Here is a 25,051-nt window from a genome sequence, read left to right on the forward strand (position 1 = left end):
AAACATGGCACATCCAAATCTGAATCTGAATCTAAAATCTGGATGTGTTATTTATAATCGAACATTTAAATATATTTAACAACTGCACCAACAGGACCTTTTCACAGCAGCCATTTTGACATGTCATGAAAATGAAAATAAGTATGGTCCTATTGTGTGTAGTGTCAAATCAGTATTCGAATGCTCTGATTTTGTATGTTTATTTATATACAGTAAGTATGTAAAAATAAAGTATATAATCCAAAATAGCCCATGAAATAAGGAATAATCCTTTAATTCATTATTATTAGTTATTCTCAGACAGATGTTGTTGTTTGTTATGTGTAGAGGTGCGTGTGTGTACAGTAGTGCGGCAGCTCCGCTGTCCCGGGCACTGAAACGGGGGAGATGGAAACAGACATGAACAGAACATGCCGGCCTGCTACAACGTGCCGCGAAGCTTTGAATACCTTTGAAAATTCCTCACCGAAGCTTCAAAGCCCAAAAGATGGTATACGGGCCTAGGGCCTTGGCACATCTAAATGGAACAGGGCTACAATTAATGTAATTAATTACACCTGTGTTTACCCTGCAATGACATGTCAAAATGGCTGCTGTGAAAATGGCCAATGTGAATTTCTCTAGCCTTGTTAAGTACTGTATATGGGCCTGGTTTTGCTTGGCATAGTGTTAGTCCACTGCGTAGCCTAAAGGCCTTTGCACACCAAGTCCAAGTTTATACACCTACTCAGAAACTTTTGTCCGTCATTAAAGGTTTCGGAACGGGTTCGATTTCTGCGTTTTTCCACATCCGTCAAAAGGCAAAAGAGGGTTTGTTTGACCACTCAGAGCCACCGTCCGTGCAAACGTCATCAAAAATGGCATGATGAACATTCACTTCGTCTCCCAGCACAAATCACTCTACGATAAAGAAATAAAAGAATACAGAGATGTAGAATTTAAAGATAGATTGTGGCAGGTGATGCACAACAGCATCGGGGATGGCTGCACAACGAAGGATGTACGAAAGATTAGACAGTAGTGATTGTGCTGTCGGCAGCTAAACGATAGCTTCTTGCTAATGTCATTTAATTCATTAGCCCTGTATGGGACTAGCGCTATCCATCGCACCCACAAAATTCATGCAATTTTGTCTTGTACTGCAAAGTTTCGCAACAAATACAATAATAAAATGCATCGGACTCAGTGGGCATGGTTTCTGTGCGTAACATTTTTTATCGGGTCACGGATTAAAAAAACACATGAAACATACGGACTGGGTGTGCAAAGTCATTAATAGAGTACAGTACAGATACAGTATTTATTCTACTGTATAAACAATGTTATCAAGCATGGCACAGTTTTAACTTTGTGAGTCTGACAATAGCTAATAATGACAGGTCCTCTCTCCCTGTCTTGATGTTAAAATCAAGAAGTCAAGAGGAAGCAATGCCACATGGTAATTGGTTCAATAGAAACAAACATCTATGTGAATAAAAGATTATTGATTGTTGTGTTGTGTTAATGTGAACTGATGAATTGGCATTAAGGTTTCCCGATTTTTTTATTTATGATCGAAAACAGACCATAATCAATGACTGTTCCATACCTGTCTGTTTGTTCTACTGCCAGCAGTAACAATACAACATACTGTTAAATACAGTAGTCCATTGTCATTCGTTGGTCTTCCTGCTGATACTGTAAAAAAAAAAATGTAGAGACAAATTCACAAAGTAAGATTGCATAATTCTGTTTTTCATGTGAGCCAGTTATTTCTAAAATGTCGTCAACAGCAGCAGAGCCGTTGCATCTGTTCTAGTTACATAGAGGTCATATCGGAACACAGAACACAACACCTGCATCATGACTTTGGGTGGGCAAGATTTTTCTAGTGCACATTTTTTGCTTATCTAATCATCTTTCCTTAATCCTCTGTATACCCTTTGTCTGTATTCCGGGTGAAGCGTAATGTTTAGAAATAGTTGCAATAAAGCGTAAATTTCACCTTCTCACCTCCACACTTCTTGCCCGTGGGAATACCCAGCATCTAACTTGCTATAATAAACAAGCACAGGCAAGAGGGCCATCTTTGATGCGCTTAAAAAACAGCAAGTCAAAGGTGAAAATTATACTTTGTCATAACTATTTTCAAACTTTGTGTTTCACGTAAGCAGAGAGTTTAAGGATAAAAAAAACTAATTCGAGTAAAATAATAACTAAAAACTGAGATTTTCCTGGTTCTTGATGGAACACTCCATGGCTGTGCTAGTCACTGAGGGAGCTATCATAGGAGATGCTTTCTATCTTAAAGAGGACCTATTATGCTCATTTTCAGGTGCATACTTGTATTTTGGGTTTCTACTTAAACATTTTTACATGCTCTACTGTAAAAATGCTTTATTTCTCTCATACCGACTGTTCTGCCGCACCTCTTTTCACCCTCTGTCTGAAATGCTCTGTTTGAGGTCCTGCCCCGCCCCTCCCGAAACGCCCAGTCAGCTTTGATTGGTCAGCTGGCCCCCTCTGTTTTGATTGGTCAACCGAACCAAACTCTTGGACTCCACTTCAGCTCCGCTCTAACTAGCTTTGTTTAAGGGTGTGTCAAACTAGCCGATATGCAAAATGTGTTACTTGGTGACATCACCATGTTACGGAAGAAAAGGCGGGACTTCTAGCAAGCCATTTCAGGTAGTTCAGGAACAGTGTTTCTGTGGGTGAGAGGAATTCTTTTTGATGTGGATTTTGGGCTTTGTAACTTTGCAGACCATTTACATGCACAAAAAACTATACGAAACACTAAATAGGTAATAATAATAGGTCCCCTTTAATCATAATAATTACTTTTAATTTTGCACCATTGATTCTTTTGGAAGGACACCTTTCTCAAATTAAGGATACCCCATTTCAAAACAGAGCTTTAATTCTGAATATTTTCTTTGAACTCAAAACAAAACAAAACGGCTTAGCATGTGTATTTCATAAACAGAGAGGATTCTGGGTGGTGGAGTGTGAAATAGCAAAAACCTACCTCTCACAGCAAATCTTTTTGTCCCAAAGTGCCGAAGCTTCAGGGCATTTAATTAACCGCAAGAATTGGACTGAGTGAAATTGAGGCCACAGTTCGACCTACACAAAATTGTTTTTGACTCTACAGAAGCTTCAGAGTCAGTTCATTTTGAATCAAATGAAATAATGACTTCACATGTTTATAACAGAAGAATTAACAAAAATAGTGGTGAGATGTAACACGCTATGGTCTTCATTGTACGTTTTCTGACTGAGCGCTGGCACTTAATCTTGTTTCATCTTTGAAAGCCTCACAGTAGTTGTAACCCGTGTTGTTGCAGGGCTACCTGCGCCAGTGCAGGAAGCGTGTGGACATGTTCAATGATGACCAGCTGAAGGTCATCTTTGGGAACATCGAGGACATCTACCGCTTCCAGATGGGCTTTGTTAGAGACTTGGAGAAACAGTACAACACAGAGGACCCCCACCTCTCTGAAATCGGACCATGCTTTTTAGAACACGTGAGTTCAAACTTCTTAAGTCTTTTCCTTTTATAACACACTTGATAAAAATTAATATGAAAAAAACTCGCTGTCCAGCTGAGAGCAGCCATAATTGCTAATAATTTTGTTAGGCCTTCTATCTCAAGATCAGAACTTAATTATCTCGTTATCTTGAGATAAGAGTTAAGCTGTGGCGATAATTAAGTCACCAGCAAACAGTTTATCTCAGGATAATGAGATAATTAAGTCATGATCTTGAGAAAACAGCTCTAATAAAAATTTTAGCAACCGGAGCTGCTCTTCTGTACATGTTGGCACTCTTCTCCCACAGCATGTTTTATTGAAAAGAGGATTCATTACATATTTCCCACTCTCATCGTGCGTCTTTTTGCTCCTTTATTCTGCAGCAAGATGGTTTTTGGATCTATTCAGAATACTGTAACAACCACTTGGATGCCTGTATGGAGCTGAGCAAACTGATGAGGGATGGCAGGTACCAGCACTTCTTCGAGGCCTGTCGCCTCCTCCAGCAAATGATTGACATCGCCATAGACGGCTTCTTGCTCACCCCTGTCCAGAAAATCTGCAAATATCCACTCCAGTTGGCCGAGCTTCTTAAATACACTGCGCAGGAGCACAGGTACTGCACGCTTTGGCCGAGGTCACGTTTAATCTGTGTTGCTTTTTGATGGTTGTTCATTTGTTTCTAAACAAGAAGCCATTACTGATGCATCATTGTGTTCCAGATGCATCGTGTTGCAATGCAGGTGTTGGGTTTATTCTACTGAAGCGGTGATTATCCACGCATGAACGGAAACAAATGTTATTTTGCACTGTTTTACCAGCTTTCTGTGAATGTTGTAGAGGAAAACATTTCATCAAAGAATCTCAGTTGTATCAAAAATGCATACTACAGTACAGCGATTCATCATCACGTCAAATCATTTTCTTCCTACATGGCCATAGGATCATTGCACAGAACTCTGGATATAAATAGATTACAGATTAAATATGATTTTGGGCTTTTGCTGGCACATATACGAGCATCAACATTCCCCCCACGCACTGCATGCACAGCACAGAAGAAGCACAGTAAACATTTACAGATACGCAAGCATCCAGATGTGCAAACTCATGCGCGCAAACCCACAGAAACATGGTGTGAGTGATTCAGCGCGTCTCAGCCAGCTCCAGGTCATTCACAAAGCACGCGTTCTCAGCCAGAGAGGGACAGGTGCCAGCTCTGCCTGCCAGATCACAGTGTTTGACTGTTAGGAGCTGTGGAGAATCTGCCAGATATAGGCCCGCTCTCTGTCACACACACACACACACACATGCACGCGCATTATCTTCCAAAGTGAGGATTGGATCCATTGCACATCTAAGCCAGAGGGATAAATCCAGCTCAGTTAGCACAGACGCAGTCAGAGTTAACTGCGGATAGGGAAAGTGGCTGATTAGAATTAAATAGAAGTATGTTATTTTGACTGTGTTCCAGCAGACTTACTGCTGCTACTTGAGTTTATAACCCCAGTCCTTTAATAGGCTACTCCGCATCATTCACTACTACAACATTACATGTCTTTTTTAGAGGGTGGCCGATCTCCAAGAGCTATAAATTTTACCTTAAACACCCTGGGAGTAATTATGTATACACTGTGTCCGTAGTGATTATCGATACGTGGCAGCAGCGCTGGCAGTAATGCGGAACGTCACTCAGCAAATCAACGAGAGGAAGAGGAGGCTGGAGAACATCGACAAGATCGCCCAGTGGCAAGCCTCTGTTCTGGACTGGGAGGTATGTGTATGTATTGACTGTGGAGTCATTTCAAAGCATCTGATGTCCACTGGTGTTGTTTTACTGGCAAAATTGGGTCCGGTCTGTTTAGTCCATCTGTTTAGTCACAGATATTGCCCAAGGATGGAAGAACCTTTACTCCACTCTCACTAAATTTATTTCAGCAGGGCAGACTTCATTTAGAGCAAATAAATGTATTACATGGTGCACAATAAAGTTAGAATTGTTGAGAGTCTTTGGCGATTAGACAACATTGTGACATAGTTATATTTATGGAGGTAGTGATGCCATGGTTAGTACAGGAATATTCCCCCCGGAGGCTAGACACTGGTGGTGGTGGTGGTGGTGGTGAAGAGAGTTGGCTGAAAATCTGGATAATGGGATGTGGAGCGGGATTTCAGATGAGCTCAGTGGAAGGAACCTTGGCCACTGGATGTGATGAATAATGGAGGTGAATGGGGTGGAGGAGGGTCGCATCGGCTCATACTGAAATGACAGCAGAGAGGAGAACAGTTTTTTTTTTTTTAAGTTTGACAGCAACGATATGATTGGCTTAGGGAGATCGTGACAAAATCTGGTTGGTTTAACTAAGAGTGAATGCGAGAGATTTGTGAATAAATGAGACCGCAGAGTCTTCCTGACTGAATTTCTGCTAAGCTCCATTGAGTGTTTGCATATACTTTTAAAATTCCTAAAGTCACTCCTTTAATCCCTCTCAACTTTCACTTTCAGACTTTACGGGTAACTTCTGTATCTTTAAACCTGGACCCTATTTTCCCATGTTTTTGTGTCCAACTGACTAATTGGGACAACAATTTTTTAAATTGGTCCAGTATTGAGAGATAACGCTTCAACGGATGGTCAGAAACAAACTGTGAGGCAATTGTGCAGTATCAGTGTAACATTATGTTCACTAAAAGTGCTTGATTTTGCCACTGACAGGCTCAAATTGTTATTATAAGTATCTGACAACATTATGGAAAGGACCCTTCATCTGTATACTTTGGCTCAAATAAATACGGGCAACCATCGAATTCAAAAACCTCATCCAAATTCTTGAAATCATCTAAATATTCAGCCATGACATTGAAAATGTCTTCCGGCAACACGTCACCTCGCCAGATTTCAGTACGAGGCTACTCCTTGAGTGCATTGCGAGACTCTTTCCATAATGTTGTCAGAAACTTACAACAACAATCGCAGTCTGTCATGGCAAAAACAAGCACTTTTAGTAGATGTAAAAAGACGGTGAGGAATTGCCCCGATATAATTACATTGCAGCCCGGGAGTGGCTGCCGTCTACAGTGCTCTCGCTCAATACTGGACCAATTTAAAATTGTTGTCCCCATTAGTCAGTTAGACAAAAAAAGATGGGAGAAATTACCCTTTAGGAAAGTAGTCCAGCAATTTAATATTGCACTTTCACAAAGTTGAAAGGCTTGTAAGAGACACATGGGGGAAAATAACAACGGTCAAAATCGATGTCCTAACTTGTGGTCCCAAGTATGGGTCAAGCTCCCAAAATGCTGGATCCTACTTATCCCATAATGCAACTTGATAGCATTTATGTTAGACTTCTCCTGCTTGTTAAACAGTGATGTCTTATAAGCCTTATGTCCCAATTTGTATTGCAGGCTTTCTGTTAAATAAAATTGTAGTTTGCAAAACGAAGCTGATATACACCTGATGACATCATGAGGGTTAATTAAAAGCTCCTGCAGAGCCACAGAAGACACTATACAACTGTTTTCATGGGCTGAGAGCTATTAAGCATGATGAGTAAACTGATCTTTACTGTATGTGTAAAATTGGTGGAGTTTTAGCCTTTGGCAGTTTCACCAATTACATAGTTCTATCTATGATTATCTCCTTCATTTATACATTGTGGATGTGTTTGCGTGTCTAGGGAGATGATATCTTGGACAGGAGCTCGGAGCTCATCTACACTGGGGAGTTGTCATGGATCTATCAGCCGTATGGACGCAGCCAGCAGCGAGTCTTCTTCCTCTTTGATCACCAGCTGGTCCTCTGTAAGAAGGTAGGCTGTCTCTCTCTCTCTCTCTTTGTTCACTTTCTTCCTTTTTTTTGAAGGCCTTGTTGGCTGAAAACAAGCTGATAAGATAAAACACACCCTCATCCTGTGTTCTTGAAAGTTGTGCATCACATGGCTGGTGGTGACGGAGACGCTTGCGACTTCTTCAGCCTTACTCATGAGCTGCAAATAGATTACATAATACCTTATATGAGGTATTACGCATCAGCCCTCAGTAAAGATGCGTTCCAAATCCTCAGCACCTTTCACAAAATGGAGCTGTGGTAGTTTGGGCTCTAATGCACCGAGGCTGTGCTCTCCTGTCGGAAGGATGTTCACGCTCGGCTAGATTCAACAATACAGGCACACAGAGACACAGACACAAATGCTGACGGACAAACACACAGAGGCTGCATCATCACACGCACACACACGTGTACACACGCAGAGGAGAAGGAACAAACTAACAAAGACATACAGATATAGTGTCTTTGTGTTTTTCTATCCTCCCGTCTGTCCTCATCCTCCCCGCTTCTATCATTGTTGAACATCTCAGAAATGACACCAGAAATGAACTCCAGTATATCTGCAGATCACCATGTGTGTTAGCTGTTCTAGTCCACTAAATAAAGTCCGCTCCGAGACACACTGAATTATAATTTCTAGTCTTTGTTCCATCCCTCCTTCTTCAGCATCCTCAGTACAACATGTGTAATGGAAGCCCTCAGGGTGCGTTTGTAACACGTTGCATGTAGCCCTCCATCTTTTCCGCTCATTTCTTCCTTATCAGCACACGGATGCAGATTTGTCTCGGCACGCTTATTAAAAGATGCCTGTTTTTCTTTCTACCTTCCTTGACCTTTTAGTGTGACTGGATGTTATTTGGTCCCGAGGCGATGGTCACGATGAAGATGTTTTTTGTTGTATACATAGGTTAAGGTTACTTGTGGTTAATGAACTGCTGTAGAGTTGTAACAGTTGTATTATTCTGATGATTAATTTATCGTCAGGAATGTGAGGATTTGCTTGTTTTTTGTCTTATGTGATAGTAAACTGAATATCTTTGGATTTTGGACTGTTGATCGGACGAAACAGTCTGTCAGAAGACGTCACCTGTGGTTTAAGAGAACTGTGATGAGACACTGAGTGTCAGCTTCAGAAATTTAGAATTTTATTTGATTTTTTTTTGTATTTTCTGACACTGATTTTGTGGACCTAAAATCATTCAATTAATTAAAAAATAATTGGGAGATTAATCAATGATGAAATACTTGCTAGATGCTGCTCTGTACTTGTGTAGTTGAAAAAATCTAAATTAAATATTTAGAGTTTTTTTGTATATTTTATGGTCTAACCTAGAAACTGGAGGAGAAAATTACCATCGGATAACCACTACTTTTAGTCACAATATGAGTGCTTCTAATGTATCTTATACACTGAGGCACTCATTTTTTACTCTATAGTACACTATATCTACTGTCATTACTGCCATTACAGTAAAGCCATTTTATTTGAGTGTCCGAGTATGTATCCACTATATAGTGCCCTCAAAAACTCCACAATGGAATGAAAAAAGTAATGTCCAGGGCATGTGCACCACTTTCTGCTAATAATCCCACAATGCAATGCTTCATATTTTATTGATATGTAAATGACCATTGTCTGACTCTACATTTGTCAGTGATGACGCAAAATGACGATGATAAGTAAGTGTCCAGAATTTCAATTTACTGCTCACTTTTGAACTACTGAAAGTCCATTATATAGGGAGAAGTGAATGAACAAGGGAGTCACTCCAGACACACTGCATGTGTTAGACACCATAGTTACTGATGGTGTTAGACTGCATGAAGTGGACAAAAGCTGCAATGATTAGTGGGTTAATAAATGACTGTAGTTGATCAGCAGAAAATGAATCTCACACTATTTTGGTAATCGATTAATCATGTAGGAGCTATTTATTTGTTGTTAGTATTTAGTTGTTGTTTAACTAATAATAAGTAGTATTGCTTGATTATTCTATATGTTCGATTTATTTAGATTAGACGTTTGATAGTGGTTACTTTTGCTAGTTATTTGTTTAAGGTATTTATTTTCTTTAAAATATATTTAGTTTTTGCATAATTCGTTTTTTGTTTTTTTGTTTGTGAATTGGGTAACACTGTGGGCACCTGCGGTTATTTACAGTATGTAGATTGGCAGATATAGGACCAGCATGCAACTATGGCATGGCCTATGATTTTTTTTGCCAGAGCAAGAGAGGCAGCGATAGCCATGATTTCTTTGTTCTTTCGTTTACTTGCTTGTTTTTGGAGAAATAAATCATAATAAATAATCCTATACAGCAAAACAGAATCCAATTCAAAGTTCTGAACATTCTGTCAGAAACTGCATAAAGTTAAGTAAGAAATGATGATGAGTTGATAAGAAATGTTGTTATTGTTGTTATTCATGTAATATATAATTTTAAAGCTTGTTTTGTGCTCTTTATAGTGGAACTCTCCACCTCACATCAGATCAATATGAAGTTAGTTATAAGGACATTTGCAGAGGCATTCAGAATTTACCCTATTGCAGCCTTAGAGGTCAAAGGTCAAATGCTGTTGTCCTCAGTGTCATGATCATGTGACTGATAGATGGACTATAGTCTAAGCTTTACAATGATATATAGCTTCATGATCCTCTTTTATACTGTCTCTGTGTAAAATGGAGAAAAAAAACATGGAAAAATTATAATCATGGAGGGAAGAAAAAAGTAGTGATAGCATATAGACAGCCACCATTGTTGCAATGCTCTCATACATTTTTCCAACATTAGGGACATAGACCTTTAAAAAAATCACTATGACAGTCCTTCCAAATTGGCACGACTCCTAGCTCACGGACTATCTTGAAAATTGAATAAACACAAACTCTCATCATAATCTTCACAATGATGGGATTTATGGCAGTGTGGTTGTGCATTAGACTGTACTGCTGTACCTAATAAACTAGCAAGTGTGCTCACCATTGTTGAAATAGTACTTCTACCTCTGGTGATATCAAGTGTTGAGCAGATTTGCAGAGAAATTTGGCATTCTGCAATGTGTTTGTATGTTTTGGCAGCAGATGGAAAGGGTTGCATAAGGCAGACTCTCAGGATACCAAGGGAAGGATGCTTGTTGACACCTCTAAGGTTCAACACACACACACGCACACATTAACAGACGTCCTCCCCTCCTCTTCCTCCTCTTTCCCAGGATCTGATACGCCGGGACATCCTGTACTACAAGGGCCGTATCGACATGGATCGCTACGATGTGCGGGACGCCACAGACGGCCGTGACGACGACTTCAACGTCAGCGTGAAGAACGCCTTCAAATTGTGCAACAAAGACAGCGAGGAGCTCCACATCTTCCTGGCCAAGAAGCCGGAGGAGAAGATCCGCTGGCTCAGGGCCTTCCACGAGGAGAGGAAGATGGTGCAGGAGGATGAGAAAATCGGTTAGTCACGCACCTCTCGGCTGCACCTCCCTGTTTGAAAAGCATTAGTTTCATTCACAATGGACAGTGGAGTTCCAGTTACATGTGGTATTTGCTGCAGCACACTACAGGGTGACTTTCTTTAGCATGAAAACATGAATTCCCTGTTTAATGTACGCAACATAAGAGCCATAGTTGGCTACTTGTACATCATGGGACACATTATATTATTGTTAGGATTAAAGTAGGTTAAATACTTTATTGTGAAAAGCTGTTTTTGAGTCACAGTAAAAGGCAGCTTCTTATGGCTTGTTGCATCCAATATTATTCACATGCATTGCGACCTTGAGTGGTATATTTGTAAAACATTAGATCTGTCAAAGTTAACGCAATAATAACGCGTTAACGAAAATTCTGTAACGCATTAACACAACTTGCGATTTTTATGTTGTCGTCGGCTCATTTTTAAGATAGAGTGAAAATACTGGCATCATATGAAACTAGAAAACCTAACGAAACCATTGGTACCAACCATGTCATACTAGCTCATCGGGAAGGAGGCTAAATAACGCTCCAAACTTACGCTAAATTTTCAAAGGGGTCCCTTGACCTCTGACCTCAAGATATGTGAATGGAAATGGGTTCTATGGGTACCCACAAGTCTCCCCTTTACAGACATGCCCACTTTATGATAATCACATGCAGTTTGGGGCAAGTCATAGTCAAGTCAGCACACTGACACACTGACAGCTGTTGTTGCCTGTTGGGCTGCAGTTTGCCATGTTATGATTTGAGCATATTCTTTATGCTAAATGCAGTGAGGGTTTCTGGACAATATCTGTCAATTGTTTGTGTTGGTAATTGATTTCCAATAATAAATATATACATATATTTGCATAAAGCAGCATATTTGGCCACTCCCATTTTGATAAGAGTATTAAAGAGATGAAAAATGTGATTAATTTGTGATTAACTGTGGGACCATCATGCGATTAATAGTGATTAAATATTTGAATCAATCGACAGCCCTATAAAACATACAATATCCTTTGTCGTTTAGGTTTTGAGATCTCTGAGTACCAGAAGCGGCAGGCAGCCATGACAGTGAGAAAGGTGACCAAACAGAAAGGTGAGGCAACAAGAAGATATCAGGTGATTTTCCTTTTCTTTTCCTCGCTGGTGTGCTCTGTCTTCTCATCGCTGTTTACTCTTTACTCCTTAACCTGCTCTCTTTTTTTTTTACTTTCTACACCTTTTTTTAAACACGCTTACTACTTTGTTTATGAATGGACTATCACTATGTGCACAAAGTAAGCTAGAAAAGTCACGTGGATTCATGTCTTCTCGCTATATTACTTTCAATATTTTTCTTTTTGAGTTAACTGTCTGTCGGCCCGTATACACAAAGATGAATTGATATGAGTTGTAAAGCAGCTGTTAAGCATCAATGAAAAGACAGAGGGCTGTTTGCATGAAGTATTGAGTTTAAAGGGGGATACCGGTGTTCATGACATGTGGGTCCTGTGTCACGCTTGTCTCGAACAGATTTAACACCTCAGACAACTGTTTGCATTTTTTCTTTTACTGAGTTAGGGTGGTTGTTGGTGCTTATCGCTTACATCCAGATTGTCAAGGTATACCCTAAACACAGATTTGCTGATGCTTACATCTGATGTGTGCAAAACACCTGCACACATCAGAAGTAAGCATCAACCAAAAAGATTTTTGTTGATTTATTTTTGTTTCATTACATTATCTAAATTGTAGAACAAGGAGCCTTTACTTAACATTGTGTATTCTAGCACAGTGAAACAACATGACACCTTGAAGTCACGAGAAACATCAGAGGGATCATGTTGTTTTGTGAGTTAAAGCCGTTTCTCATCAGTGCGATGCAAAAATTTGGTGTAGGAATATGGAAAATCCGAGTGCGAATTTTCCGCATGACAACTATGCACACCGGTAGGGCTGACCCGAATGCTTTGAAGCTTTGACCGTTGCCATGGTAATCAACCTCCAAATCAGTATTCGAATGCTTCGTTTTAATGTACTGTATAATTCCCAAAATAGCCCTTGAAATAAGGAATAATCCCACAACATTAGCTTTGAGCTTTGAAGCCCAAAAAATTATATTTGGGACAGCCCTACACATCGGGTCCGGTGCAAATTATCCGCATTGCCGTGTACCATTTTCGTCAATCAGGTTCAATACTGTCCTCTTAAATAGTGCAGTGTCCACTCCAAACCTATCCAGACAGAAAATGTGTAAGGGGTTTACTACACAATTACATAAACTATTCGGACCCCAAATGTTGACGCTAACGTTAGCTGTTGTGGCTAGCCCCGTTCCGTGACCAACATGTAACGTTAGCAAGTGCATATCAGCTACATTACCATCTTCATCGTATCCCAGCTGATGGGCGATCTCAAACCATATATTATCCTTTATTTGGTTGTTGAGGTAGTTGTCGCTGTTTCTCGAACAATATTGGGTGTTGAGAAGGGGACGGACCATTATTCCGAAACACCAATAGTACAACAAATGTCCCATTGGACTGAAAAAAGCCCATTTGTCAGAAAATACAGATTCTCTGTGCAAAAAACAGAAGCACATGACTAATTATTATGCAGAATGACAACGATATTTTTTATGACATCAGTTGGAATTAGTGGGCAACTCCGGGTCTGAAAAGTGAAGCCAATGCGTACAGTAAGTGCCTTAAACCTGCATTCTTTCTTCATGCCAGCAGGGGACTGCAAAAAGAAGTCTGATTGTATAGAAGTCTATGAGAAAATGAGCCTACTTCTTACTTGATTTATTACCTCAGTAAACATTGTAAACATGAGTTTATGATCTCAATCACTAGTTTCAAGTCTTCTTCAATACAGCGTGATGTTAATTTGGTAAATTATGGTCCCATTTAGAGTCAAATAGACCATAAAGCAGAGTATTGTACATTCAGTTGTACTTAGCTCCACCCTCTCGTGTCACTTCTGGTTGCAAAAACCCAAGATGGCGACGGCCAAAAACCAAGGTGGTGACCGCCAAAATGCCAAACTCGAGACATCAAAACGGCAGTCTAAAAACCAATGGGTGACGTCACAGTGACTATGTCCACTTCTTATATACAGTCTATGGTTGTAACAAAATATTTCATTGGTCCGCATGCGGAAATCCGCTGAAATCGCGTCTGTCCGAATATTTTTCTCCCTACACGAATTTTCCGCAGGGGTGTGCAAGCATTCATAAGTACCCACAAAATCATTTTGTATAGATTTACGTTCAAAATTTTTGGGGACAAAAATCGGTGCTTGGTGAGAAACGGCTTTTAAAGCCAGATATGTCAAAATACTCCAACGGCTACCAGCTATCTCGGTAACAGAAAAACATGTCAAGCAAGTTATTCAAGATGCAGTAGTTCTTCACAAAGCATCAGCCAGAGGACCCACATGTCCAAAACTGCTGCTATCACCCTTTAAGATTTAGCCATTTTAGTGCTAGGCTAGATGTTTGTACATTGTACCATTACTGATGTTCTTGCTATTGCCAGTTCCACAATAAGCATGAACCATCCATTAAGATATTAAATTAACCAATGACCACTGCTGGAATGTTCTCTCTGACGTTAGGATCCCCTGTAGATGTCTGTCAGAAGTAAATGTTGTGTGTTTTCTAAGTGCTGTATGTGTACATGGCTGGCACAAGGTGAAGTACTCTCTTGAATTTCAGATTCATTTATAGATTTCATCTTGAGAAAGAGGGCCATGTTGTATGGACATGGTTTGAGAATGATAAAGGTATATGCATTAGAGTTCTCCTTAGAGCTAGCACAATAAGATGCCATGGCAACTGCTAAGCAGCATTGGGAGGTGTTGTGATTAACGTTGGCATTGGAGCATGCGGTCCCAGTCCAATCTGTTTACAAGCATTATCTTGACTATCCAAGATAAACGGGTTCCTCTAACAACTAATAGATCAAAGACCCTTCGAACTGCTAAAACAGTGTTTGGCAAAATATACCCCCCAACAAAACACACTGTTCCTCATCTGTTCATCTCTTTTCCCTAAGATGCCATGGCAACTTTTGAATATTTCATCTCCAAATATTGATTGTAATTTTGAATTGCACTAGCATAGTTGTGATGCTTGTAGACTGTAGCTAAATGACATTGTAGACTGTAGTTAAATGCATATTAACAGCTTTTCTGTTGGCTCTATTTTTGTTCTCAAGTGTCGAGGGTGCTATTCAAACAAACGCGCTGTCAACAAACACGGAAGAACAATTGTCCCTCGTCCAAATGCCTTGGTTCTCTCATTGTATCGGAATGTAATCTGTCGGTTCTCTTGTTTGCCTGCTACAGAGTTTGATTGAATAGCATCTTCAGTCTCCCTTGTGTCATTGCTAGAGCTGAATTCCACTTCAGCCGTCATCATATGATCATACTGTATCATATCTCAGGATTAATATGCAGGAATGTTAACGCTGAAAGGCTCATTTTGTACGTCTACGTGCCTGTTTTCTTTGGAAGCATGACTCGATGTTGTGTTGTTGTGTCTGTCTCATATAACATTACTGACGATGTTTCCTGTTTGCTATCCACCTCCCTTCTTTTTTTCTCTTTGCTTCGTGCGCTGCACCGCCTCCTTGTCCCTCTCCCCCTCGCACCCCCCTCCTTCTTGCTCTTTTTGCACCTGCCTTCTTAGGTGTAAACAGGTGCACGCCCCCCTCATACCCGCCCCCCCAGGACCCCCTCAGTGCGGGGCAGTATGAGGTAACGGAGGACATGGCACAAGGAGAGGTTTTTGAATTCAGTCAATCCAAAAGAGGCCAGGCTCCCTTCTGGCAGAATTTTAGTAGATTAGCTCCATTTAGGAAATAGAGATACACAGACTCTTCTGAAGGACCAGCTATTTTTCTTAGAAGCACTAAAACACTGGATGATCGTGTCGCCCATGATGAAGAAAAATACCACACATACACAAGAGACTTTTGAAAAATGAAGGACCATTGTTAATATAGCGTGTGATTGGAAGCAGCAAGAGGACTGAAGACTTGGAGTTAAAACATTTGAGGAAAAAAATAAAACTTTAGAGTTCATATATGTTAGTAACGTTCTTAGTTATCATGCTTCTCCAGCTGAGTCAACTGTCATGAACTCTTCCCCCTCGGATTCTGCATCTTCACGCCATCTGAATGTCCTGGAGTTATTTAGATTGTTATATTTTTAATCCATCACCTGGAGGGAAACACGAGGCTAAGCCTGGGCATTCCTAGTTGTGCGATTGTGTCGATCCTGCTGTGCTGCTATGTGAGATTGCTTGTTGCATTCTTCTGAATGTGAGATTGAATATGACGACAGCTACTGAGCTGTGGCGTGCGAAGGGACCTGTGAAGCTCGACTGTCTGCATCATCTCTGAGTTAGATCCATTCTCCCGCTGATCACAGACCAGCCATGCAGGCCATCACTTGCTCTGGATCTCCTCCTCACTCTCCATGTTCCTCCTCTCTAGCTGTTCCCTCTCTTCACCACGTCTGACGTTCACAGTGTTTCCCTCGCTCTCCGCATTCCCCTCTCTATCTCTCTACCCACCTGCTCCGCCTCTGTGAGTCAGTGGCTCTCAGAGGAAAGAGCTTCATTCTCTTGGAAACCTGCCATTGGCCATGATATGACGGGTCAGGGAACAAATTGATAAGCGGGAACATCAATAGAATATTTACATCCTTTTCACCAACCACTTTTGACAGGGTATTCATAACCGATCACGCCGAAGGGGGGCTGTGTGTGTGTTGACGAGAGAGCTCGCCGCTCAGATGAAACAGCTGGGAGCAGGAGATAGGCAGGCTAACGCTCCACCTGCCTCGTGTCAGAGCCCCTCCCCACACTCTCCCCAGAGACCACCCCTGTAGCACTGTGCTGGCAGCTCACTGGGCGTTTTTGGAAAGAATACAGCCTACCTCCGCTGAGAGCTAAAAGTGAAGTTGAAGCATTGGCCAAGGTCTAAAATGATATCTCTTTTTTTTTTTTTACCGCTGTCAAAAGAAAGACTCCTTCAGTTGGCTTAATTATTTTGTATTGCTCACACTGTAAAAAGCACAGCACATATTCAGTCTGAGGAGCGCTTTCATTTGAGTAGGAGCGACGCAAACAGTGTGAGAGAACAAACCCTTAAACCAGCACAAGGGGAAATGGTCAACAAAAATTATAAATGAACAACCGTAGCGGTTGGTCGTGAGTCAGCACTGAGATAACACACACCACAGATGTGTGAGCCAATATACCGTAGGGAGGCAGAAAAGGTGAATTTAATCTGTAGCATGCAGGTGTCCTCTTGACAGATTCATGCATCTCTAAAGACTGCAGCTTCTAAATCTTGGCACTCCTCTCTCCGTTGTTTTTCCAGATCGGATCCATGTTCTGGCAGTTAGCTCGGCGCCGTTAAGTGATTTACAGAGGACTGCGTGGCCCGATCAGATTGATTTGGTTTATCAAAAATGTCCCCGAAAGCTGCTGTGGGCGAGATCCCGCCGTATGAAATGTTAGAAAAGAGAGGATTTACCAATTTACACACATCATGAAGGTATATTCTTTTGGAATGTACACAAGTCCAAATGGTTTGTGATCATATCTTGACCTCAGATTACAGAAGTACATTTTGTGTTACTTATTATATCACCTGATGGACAGTACATAATACAGTATGACAACTTGTGCAATGTGATATATCATTATATATCTTCACTATTCACTACGACGTGATATGAAAGAGTTATATATCGTTCTATGTCATTTGTTTGCCTTCTTATAGGCCTTATAACCTATTGGAGAAAAAAAAAACCTTAGACTTGCTTTGTATGTTGTGTAATTTATGTTTTTGTTTCAGTAAAAGAAAGTTGAGAAATGGGTGAGTCGGCTGCTGGTGTCTGTAGAGATGGCTCCCAGTGAGATCGTTTTGGAAGATAATTCCCCCGGTCTGGCACAGCAAAAAGATATGGTTCCCAGGCCATGATAACCTCAGGTCCCGTGCTGCGCCCACCCCCATTCCCTTACTCCACGCCACCACCACCACCACCACCAACAACATACAGACACAAGCATGCAGGCAAACACACACATTATCATGCGCACTTGCTGGCCCGTTCTGCTGCGGAGAAGAGAGATGCTATCTAACAGTGCCTTCCAGCATTCCACTAGTGATTATCTATTCAGTTTCACAGGCAGATTTGAATTAGTCATGTATTTTCCCTTCAGTGTGGGACTTGCATCTCTCTCTCTCTCTTTCTTTCTCTCTCTCTTTCTCTCATGCACACTGGGAATTCCTCGTTCCCCAGTGCACGAGATCCACTCGGACAGAAACTTTAGAGGTCAGGCCTTTTTTCCATATGAGTAGATACTGTGCTGTCTGACTGAAACACACCTTATTATATTATATCACACAACGTACATAGCGGTAATTTTATTGCACAAAAAGATTCTAATTTCAGACGTTTAGAAAACATAGAATTCCTTTATTGTTACCTATTTAACATGCTGAAAGATCATTTGAATATATTATCGTAGGAAACCGATTTTCATTAGTCAAAGTTTCACTTTTCAAAGTATATTATTAGCAGTGAGTTATGAATCAAAAGAAGAATCATCTATTTTAACCTGTATCACACTGTAAATAATGTAAAAAGAACAGATCATATATTTGGATATTGGTATTTTGCGTTGGAGACGAATGTTGTTCCAGTTCTAGCGTGCGGTAGACCTCAGTACCAGGTAAATGCATGCTCGTGGCATCCAATATTTTGCATGAGACTTTAGACAAATCTTAACAGATTGTTTAGTTTCATTTTTAACTTCCAACGGGATTTTTTTCCACACGGCGGAACCACTCATCTGTGAACCCATGCCATCTCACTAAAGGGAGTTCTTTTCTCTGTCCACTTGTCTCCTGCTCACGACACATCACAGGTTGTAGCTTCTGTTTTTTATTTATTATAAGTAGAGGTGGGACATCTTTCCTCACGCTGATTCAAACACTGAACTGTTGATAGGTGAAATGAAAGGCACTAATGCTCTCTTTTCCCAGATATATTGGGTATTATAAACTGTATTCTAAATCTTTTTCTTTTCTTTTGACTCCAACCTGCACTGTCATGGTCCAAACTGCTGGTTATTTTATTTTATTTTTGAATGCCATTAACCGCTGAGGCAAAAACGGGTATAATTTTTCTATGACAACAGTGAACCAAATAGGAGTTAGCACTGATCATGGGTGTTTGTGTATAGATTTGTAGTCGAGCAGAAGAGCTGAATAAATGCGAAACCTCTCGGGATGAGCTAAAAATAAACATAATCCTGAAGACACACACACACACACAGTACTTCATTGCCATTCATATCACGCTCTTGTTTCTACTTAAGAAATGATTCTTTGAAGTACAATGACTTGACAGTACAAATTAATTCCTCACTTGTATTTATTGAATGCAGTATTAATTAAATAGTAACATTTTGGCCACTGCTAAAAGGATGTATATATTAATTTTTCTTATATTACTATCATTCTGACCTTGTACTGAGAGCTGAGAGGACAGCCTTCTGGTGTGGAAGATTTCTTTTTTTCTATTTCCGGTCATAAAACCAAGACAGCCAATTTAGCAGACTGTCCATTGGATGCATTAGATTTATGTAATTCCTTTTAGTCCAGGGTGAACGTGAGCCACCAACCACATTTAGCTTAGCAAAACCTGAACTCCTCTTAGTGTAGTTTCAGAACAGTCAGGGTACAACAGAGTCTTCAACGAGCCATATATCGATGTGGTGTTCAATGACAGCAAGGTTAACAGAAGACTGACATCCTCACTTTTGGAATCTATTCATTGTATATTACCATCTAGTTTCAGGTCTGGAGTTTTTTGCCTATCACAGAAGATTTTACTCACAGTATCCATATTCCTTTCGTCACCATATGCAAACATTTGTCATTTTCTTTCTCGCTGGCCTTTTGAGTTTATTTGTTGTAGAAATGAAAAATAATGCCTATTCAATCCAGAAACTGTGAATGGGAGAGTGGAGATGTCAAACTGTATGTACATTATATGTTTTGATGTAATCAGAAGCACTGGGAATATGTTGTACTTCGCTGTAAAAATAAATCCATATCTGATATAGCTGTACTTTTGTTGAAAATAAAACCTCTACAGAACTGCGTGTCGAGGCGTCAGTGTGCGAGTGAGAGAGCATTGTGCTGAGTTTCCTGTCGCGTGACATCATTTCCTGTTTGTAGAATTCCCAACAGCTGACACATTGACTCCTGGATGTATCACAGAAGACAGATTTAAAGGCATTCAAATATAAGATAAATACATTACCAGTAGGGATGCACTGATCTAACTTTTTTCGTCCCGATATCGATACCTGGGCTTTGGGATACCCGTGTTTAATTAATAAGCTGTATGCCTCACTGTGTGGAAGGGACTGGGATCATTCTTTTATGTGTAAAGAAACCAAATATAACAAATAAATACATAAATATAAATTTACTGAATTGATATTTATTATTAAAATAATAAATCGTACACCAGCAACTTGGTAAAAACCTTCAAAATTAACAGGAATTACAATTCAGGTGTAAACCTTTTTAATGCAGCAACAAATTGGTCAAAACTTAAACAGGAATTAAACTTAAAGTATATAATGTATATTGTATATAAACATAGAATTGAATTTAATAGATCGTCCACATTGTCACCGATATCTGATCCAGCTATTTGAGTCAGTATCGGCCCGTATCCGATCCGGTATCGGTATCGGTGCATCCCTAATTACCAGGATGGTGTTCACAAGTCACAAAAGAAACATTTCCAACTTGTAGCCTGTAAATAACTACGTTGTAATCAATAAGTAATGAGACTTATGCAAATATATTCTCCCGGTTGGCCGTGCTCAAGTGTAGGCTGATCACTCGCTTCCTAATGTTTTGAAGTCCACAGATGCGGAAGAGTGTTTTTCAGGCAAGATCTAAGACGTCCTGCCTGGTGCGATGCAGACACTCTCTCTGTGTGTGTTTATGTTTACATTTGTGTCTGGATGTCTGAATAAATGAAGTGAGACTATATCTGATTGTATACTGTTTCATGTGAAGAGGACGGAGCTAAAGGTGATGTAAAGATGTATTAACAGATGTTCAAAACTGCCAATGAGAAGCCATCGAATTTGAGCAATAATCAGTGTTACTGTGGTCTCTAGTGGTCAACCATTGTGTTACACTTCTCAAGGACAAGGCAGAGTTTCCAACATGGAGTCCTTTAGGATGATCATCTCTCTGTATTTGACACTTCAATGAGCGTCGTAGAGCAAATATATCTATTCAAATAGTAGTAACAAACTTCGATATCTGTTCAGTGGTGTCGTGCTTCAGGTAGCTCCTCAGGATCAGAGGAACATCCAAACTGTCAATGGCAGTCTCCTTATTGGCAAAGGGGAGGTGTCTTCGAATTGCAAGCCGAGTCTGCGACATCAGCGTTTTGGGACAAACTGGAGCAGAAACAGACAAATAATAAAGGTGGGTCAACATTTTGATACTTTCAACATGTCGATGCTATACGGAACCAAACTATAATCGGTGCCTCACCTCTCTCTTTGAGCAACAGAATCAGAGCTTCGTTCTGCTTTGTGGTCTTGTCAATAATCAGCGTGGGCAGGTACACGTCTGCCCCAAAGTCTATGAGAAGCTGGATGTACTCCGATCCACAGCCGTAACGCAGACACACCTCCAGAACTGTCTTTGGCTGCTTTATCCTCGCCAGCATCTTCTCATCTGTGCAGTTGTAGTTGGGGTTGGCCCCGTAGAGAAGGAGCAGCTTGAGGCAGTCCAGGTGTCCATAAACAGCTGTGATATAAAGGGGCCCCCTGCAGGCCGTGGCATTGGTGGCCCACTCGGGGACTTTGGGCTTGACGTCCACCTCGGCTCCGGAGCGCAGCAGCTCTCGGAGCACGTCTACATCACCCTCCCGGGCTGCGGTCAGCACCGGGGAGCAGTTGTTGTACTGGCTGCCGTTGGGATCTGCTCCGGCCTTCAGCAGGGCGACCACACAGTCCAGATGTTTCCCACTGACAGCTGTGAACAGAGGCGTCTGGGCCTTCACGTCCAGGCTGTCGATCTGGTCTCAAACACAGAAGTACACCAACGTGTTGTAACAGTAGGAGACATTCTGACAAATTATTTGGTCATCCAAGAATATGCACTATGTAAGGGATAATGTACAGCGTGCCGGTCATTGTTGTGAAATAAACTGACTGGGGTTCATGTAGGGGTGGACCCCGACGCGAAGTGGAGGTCTTGTATCTCCCTGAAGGGGTTTATTTCACAACAATTACCCGCTAGCTGTACATTATCCCGCGTATAACACGGCTACTTACTTAAGAAATCAACAATTTGACACAAAAACGGTCCGCCAACCGCTCAGTCCAACATCAGAACTGCGCCCATAGCAACGGCCTGTTGTACATAGCAACGGTCTGCTATAAAGAAATAACAGACCGTAGAATGCTGTGACTGACCAATCCGAATCGAGTATTCTGCACAGCCGTGTAATAAGTGTCATTAAAGGTACAGTGTGTATGATTTAGCGGCATCTAGTGGTGTGGTTTCAGATTGCAACCAACTGAATACCCCTCCGCTCACTCCTCCCTTTCCAAGATTGCGGTAACGTGAGCCGCCGAGTGCAAAACCGTGGTAATGCCGTTCGCCATCCTTACCATAATAACACTACTTTAGGAGCAACGGAAGTCAGAGGGCAGTTTTGCACTCACGTTACTGCATTTTAACAAGCGTATCATTGAATTACGGTGGTCTTCAGGTAACGTAAAAACGTGAAAGGCTCTATCTAGAGTCATGTTTGGTTTGTCCGTTCTGGGCTACTGGAGAAACATGGCGGAACAACATGGTGGACTCCGTGAAGAGGATCCGCTCCCTATGTAGATATGGAGAGCTCATTCTAAGCTAACAAAAACACAACGGCTCTTAGGTTCAGATGGTTTTACACTCATGAAAACATAGTTATGAATATTATATTCTATATCTGCTAAGAGATCCCCTGAAATGTTACACACACTGTTCCTTTAAAGCTGCATTTCTTTTTTGGGGGGGGGGGCTCACATCTCAAGCTGTGTAGCAAAGAGTTCCCTATATACACAGCCAGAAGACACTGAGCAAAATTAGCATTCATTTATTTACCTAATGACTTTAAGTTCAATATTTACTCCCCTTTTAGCTCTGTTTTGATCTCCACCAACTCCTGAGGGAAATATCTGGCTTTTAGCAGCTAAACAATCCACTATTTCCCTAATTTATCCCTAACATTGTCCATATGCCATTTGGTTCTGGTCAGGTAGTGCACAGTTAATTTATCAGAGCTTTTTTTCACTGAAAACAGCTGCCTGCTGCTTCTGGAAACAACGATGATGACGGAAAACCAAAACAAAGAGCTAAAAGACACTAAAAGGCTTCCATAGAACTGAGGTGAATTATAGTGTTGGGTAATAACATTGTGTGGGCTTGTCACTACCAGTGACCCCCTTTCATATTACACATAGTCATTTGATCCATTGTTCATTTCAAATATTGACTAGTGCAGCTTTAATGCTCTAAGTGTAAAATGTAGTGAAAAACTTAAATTTTTAATAGGTGGAAAAAGACTTGCGGGAAGAATCTAGGAACCTTTTGGGGGTTTTAAATGAAATGTGTAATGGCTGAGTGCAGTATATAATTTAAGTTATTAAATAGGATATATAATATGTCCATTACACCCACCAGCAGGCACAGCACATACTCTCAAAGCTCCATCACACCATCCTCATCTGACAAAATGCTCTCTCTGTATCTCACCTCTGCACCGTGCTCCAACAGCAACTCCAAACACCTCAGGTGTCCCAGAGCAGCAGCAGTGCGCAGGGGGGTTACCGGGACCCCCCAGCCGCTTCGAGCATTGATAGACCTCCTGTAGCTCTCCTGAGACAGAAGCTCGGAGAGAAGAGTCACGTCGTCGCCGCTCACGGCGTTGTTCAAGGCCTGACACTGCTCGTTGTCCTCGTCCTCCTCCTTAGGCTGCAACAGGGAGAAGATCTTGGAAATGTCCATCAAACTCATGTTGACAGCTTGGCCCAGAACCATAATGTGACCCCAGGCTGGTGCAAGTCAAAGCCCTTCCATCTGCAAACGACAAAAAAATGTCAGAGAAAGATGGTAATACATCCAAGCACATGGACACAGCTGACATGTTGGATTATTCTTGTTAGGCATCACTTTTATTTCTACACACGAAAGTAAAAGAATCACACTTCTTACCATGACCGTACTATAAGACAATGCAGTTTGTCTACACAACACAGTTACCTCGTATACAGTATAAGACAAATCACAGAAATACAACCGAATTTGAAGCCATACATGAGTGCATTCTTTACTCTACTTTAAAAGAAAGCATGCGTTCCACTAAAGGTCCTCAGAATTTGCTCAGTAGAAACAAACACGGCTCGGTGTCAAAAGCAGCAAAATTACTGCAACAAGACACTTACCTCGACTAGTTGCTGGAAAGTTAAACACTTTCAGACATTACAAGTCACCATAACAAGTCACATGGAAGAAAGAAGGAAAAGAAAGATCCTCCAAGGAGTGTGTGATGCTAACACAGGAGCTGGGAGTTGTGAAAAGTGCAATATGGTGTGTGTGTGTGTGTGTGTTAATGGACAGGGGGACCAGAGCTCCTTTCTGGGGGGTGGGGGGGCTAATTTTAGGCCACACATGGGCCTGGCTACACTTCCATTCTTGGAGAGTCCAGGCTCAGGTTTATAATTAGAAAGGTGATACAAGAGTGACACTCAGTCGGTGATTGGCGAGTGTGTCCTGAATAAAAACAAACATGAAACGGAGACGTCTGTGTCTCTATGGCACGGTGCACGGAGACGAATAACTCTCCACTTTCTGTTTCAACTTGTCAAACAGGTAATAAAGACAATCAATGAGAAAGGTCATTAGTTTGCCTGTATGTGCCCTGCTATCATGTTGCTTCTCTGATTCACACCAAGGCAGCAGGGGCGGAGCCAGATGCAGTAAACATTCGGGGTCCGGGGGCATCCTCCACAGCAGCTATATGCACTATTTTTTAAGCGATATGATGATAAAATTCCTAAAAATCTGTACATCATTTGGGAAAAGCATGATAGTTGTCCTGTTATCCTGTAGAGCCTGCATCCTATTATGTATCTAATTGTTCTCC

General features: G+C 41.1%; 2 protein-coding genes across 12 annotated transcripts in view; one reads left to right on the forward strand and one right to left on the reverse strand.

Moving 5' to 3' along the window:
* The window catches only part of arhgef9a (Cdc42 guanine nucleotide exchange factor (GEF) 9a), a 59,580-nt gene extending 39,603 nt beyond the window's left edge, over nt 1-19,977 (forward strand). For 8 of the 11 annotated variants that reach the window (XM_074648023.1, XM_074648028.1, XM_074648024.1 and 5 more), the window contains 7 exons: nt 3,327-3,506; nt 3,896-4,128; nt 5,157-5,286; nt 7,193-7,324; nt 10,558-10,801; nt 11,841-11,909; nt 15,486-19,977. In XM_074648023.1, coding sequence (XP_074504124.1) covers nt 3,327-3,506; nt 3,896-4,128; nt 5,157-5,286; nt 7,193-7,324; nt 10,558-10,801; nt 11,841-11,909; nt 15,486-15,661 — 1,164 coding nt within the window. In that variant the 3' untranslated portion in view covers nt 15,662-19,977. Of the gene's footprint in view, nt 1-3,326; nt 3,507-3,895; nt 4,129-5,156; nt 5,287-7,192; nt 7,325-10,557; nt 10,802-11,840; nt 11,933-14,510; nt 14,579-15,485 lie in introns of all 11 variants that reach the window. The other 3 variants (XR_012595550.1, XM_074648025.1, XM_074648027.1) reach the window with 3 other exon arrangements.
* A 333-nt stretch (nt 19,978-20,310) lies between these two features.
* Nucleotides 20,311-24,509, reverse strand: asb12a (ankyrin repeat and SOCS box-containing 12a). Its single transcript, XM_074648034.1, has 4 exons — nt 24,351-24,509; nt 23,662-23,985; nt 21,406-21,934; nt 20,311-21,308 (listed from the first exon to the last, which is right to left on the reverse strand). Exons 2-4 carry the CDS (start codon nt 23,944-23,946, stop codon nt 21,142-21,144), a joined length of 981 nt encoding a protein of 326 aa, XP_074504135.1. The 5' UTR covers nt 23,947-23,985; nt 24,351-24,509; the 3' UTR covers nt 20,311-21,141.
* Nucleotides 24,510-25,051: the final 542 nt, after the last annotated feature.

This window comes from Sebastes fasciatus, chromosome 10, assembly GCF_043250625.1.
Source record: "Sebastes fasciatus isolate fSebFas1 chromosome 10, fSebFas1.pri, whole genome shotgun sequence".
Taxonomy (NCBI): domain Eukaryota; kingdom Metazoa; phylum Chordata; class Actinopteri; order Perciformes; family Sebastidae; genus Sebastes; species Sebastes fasciatus.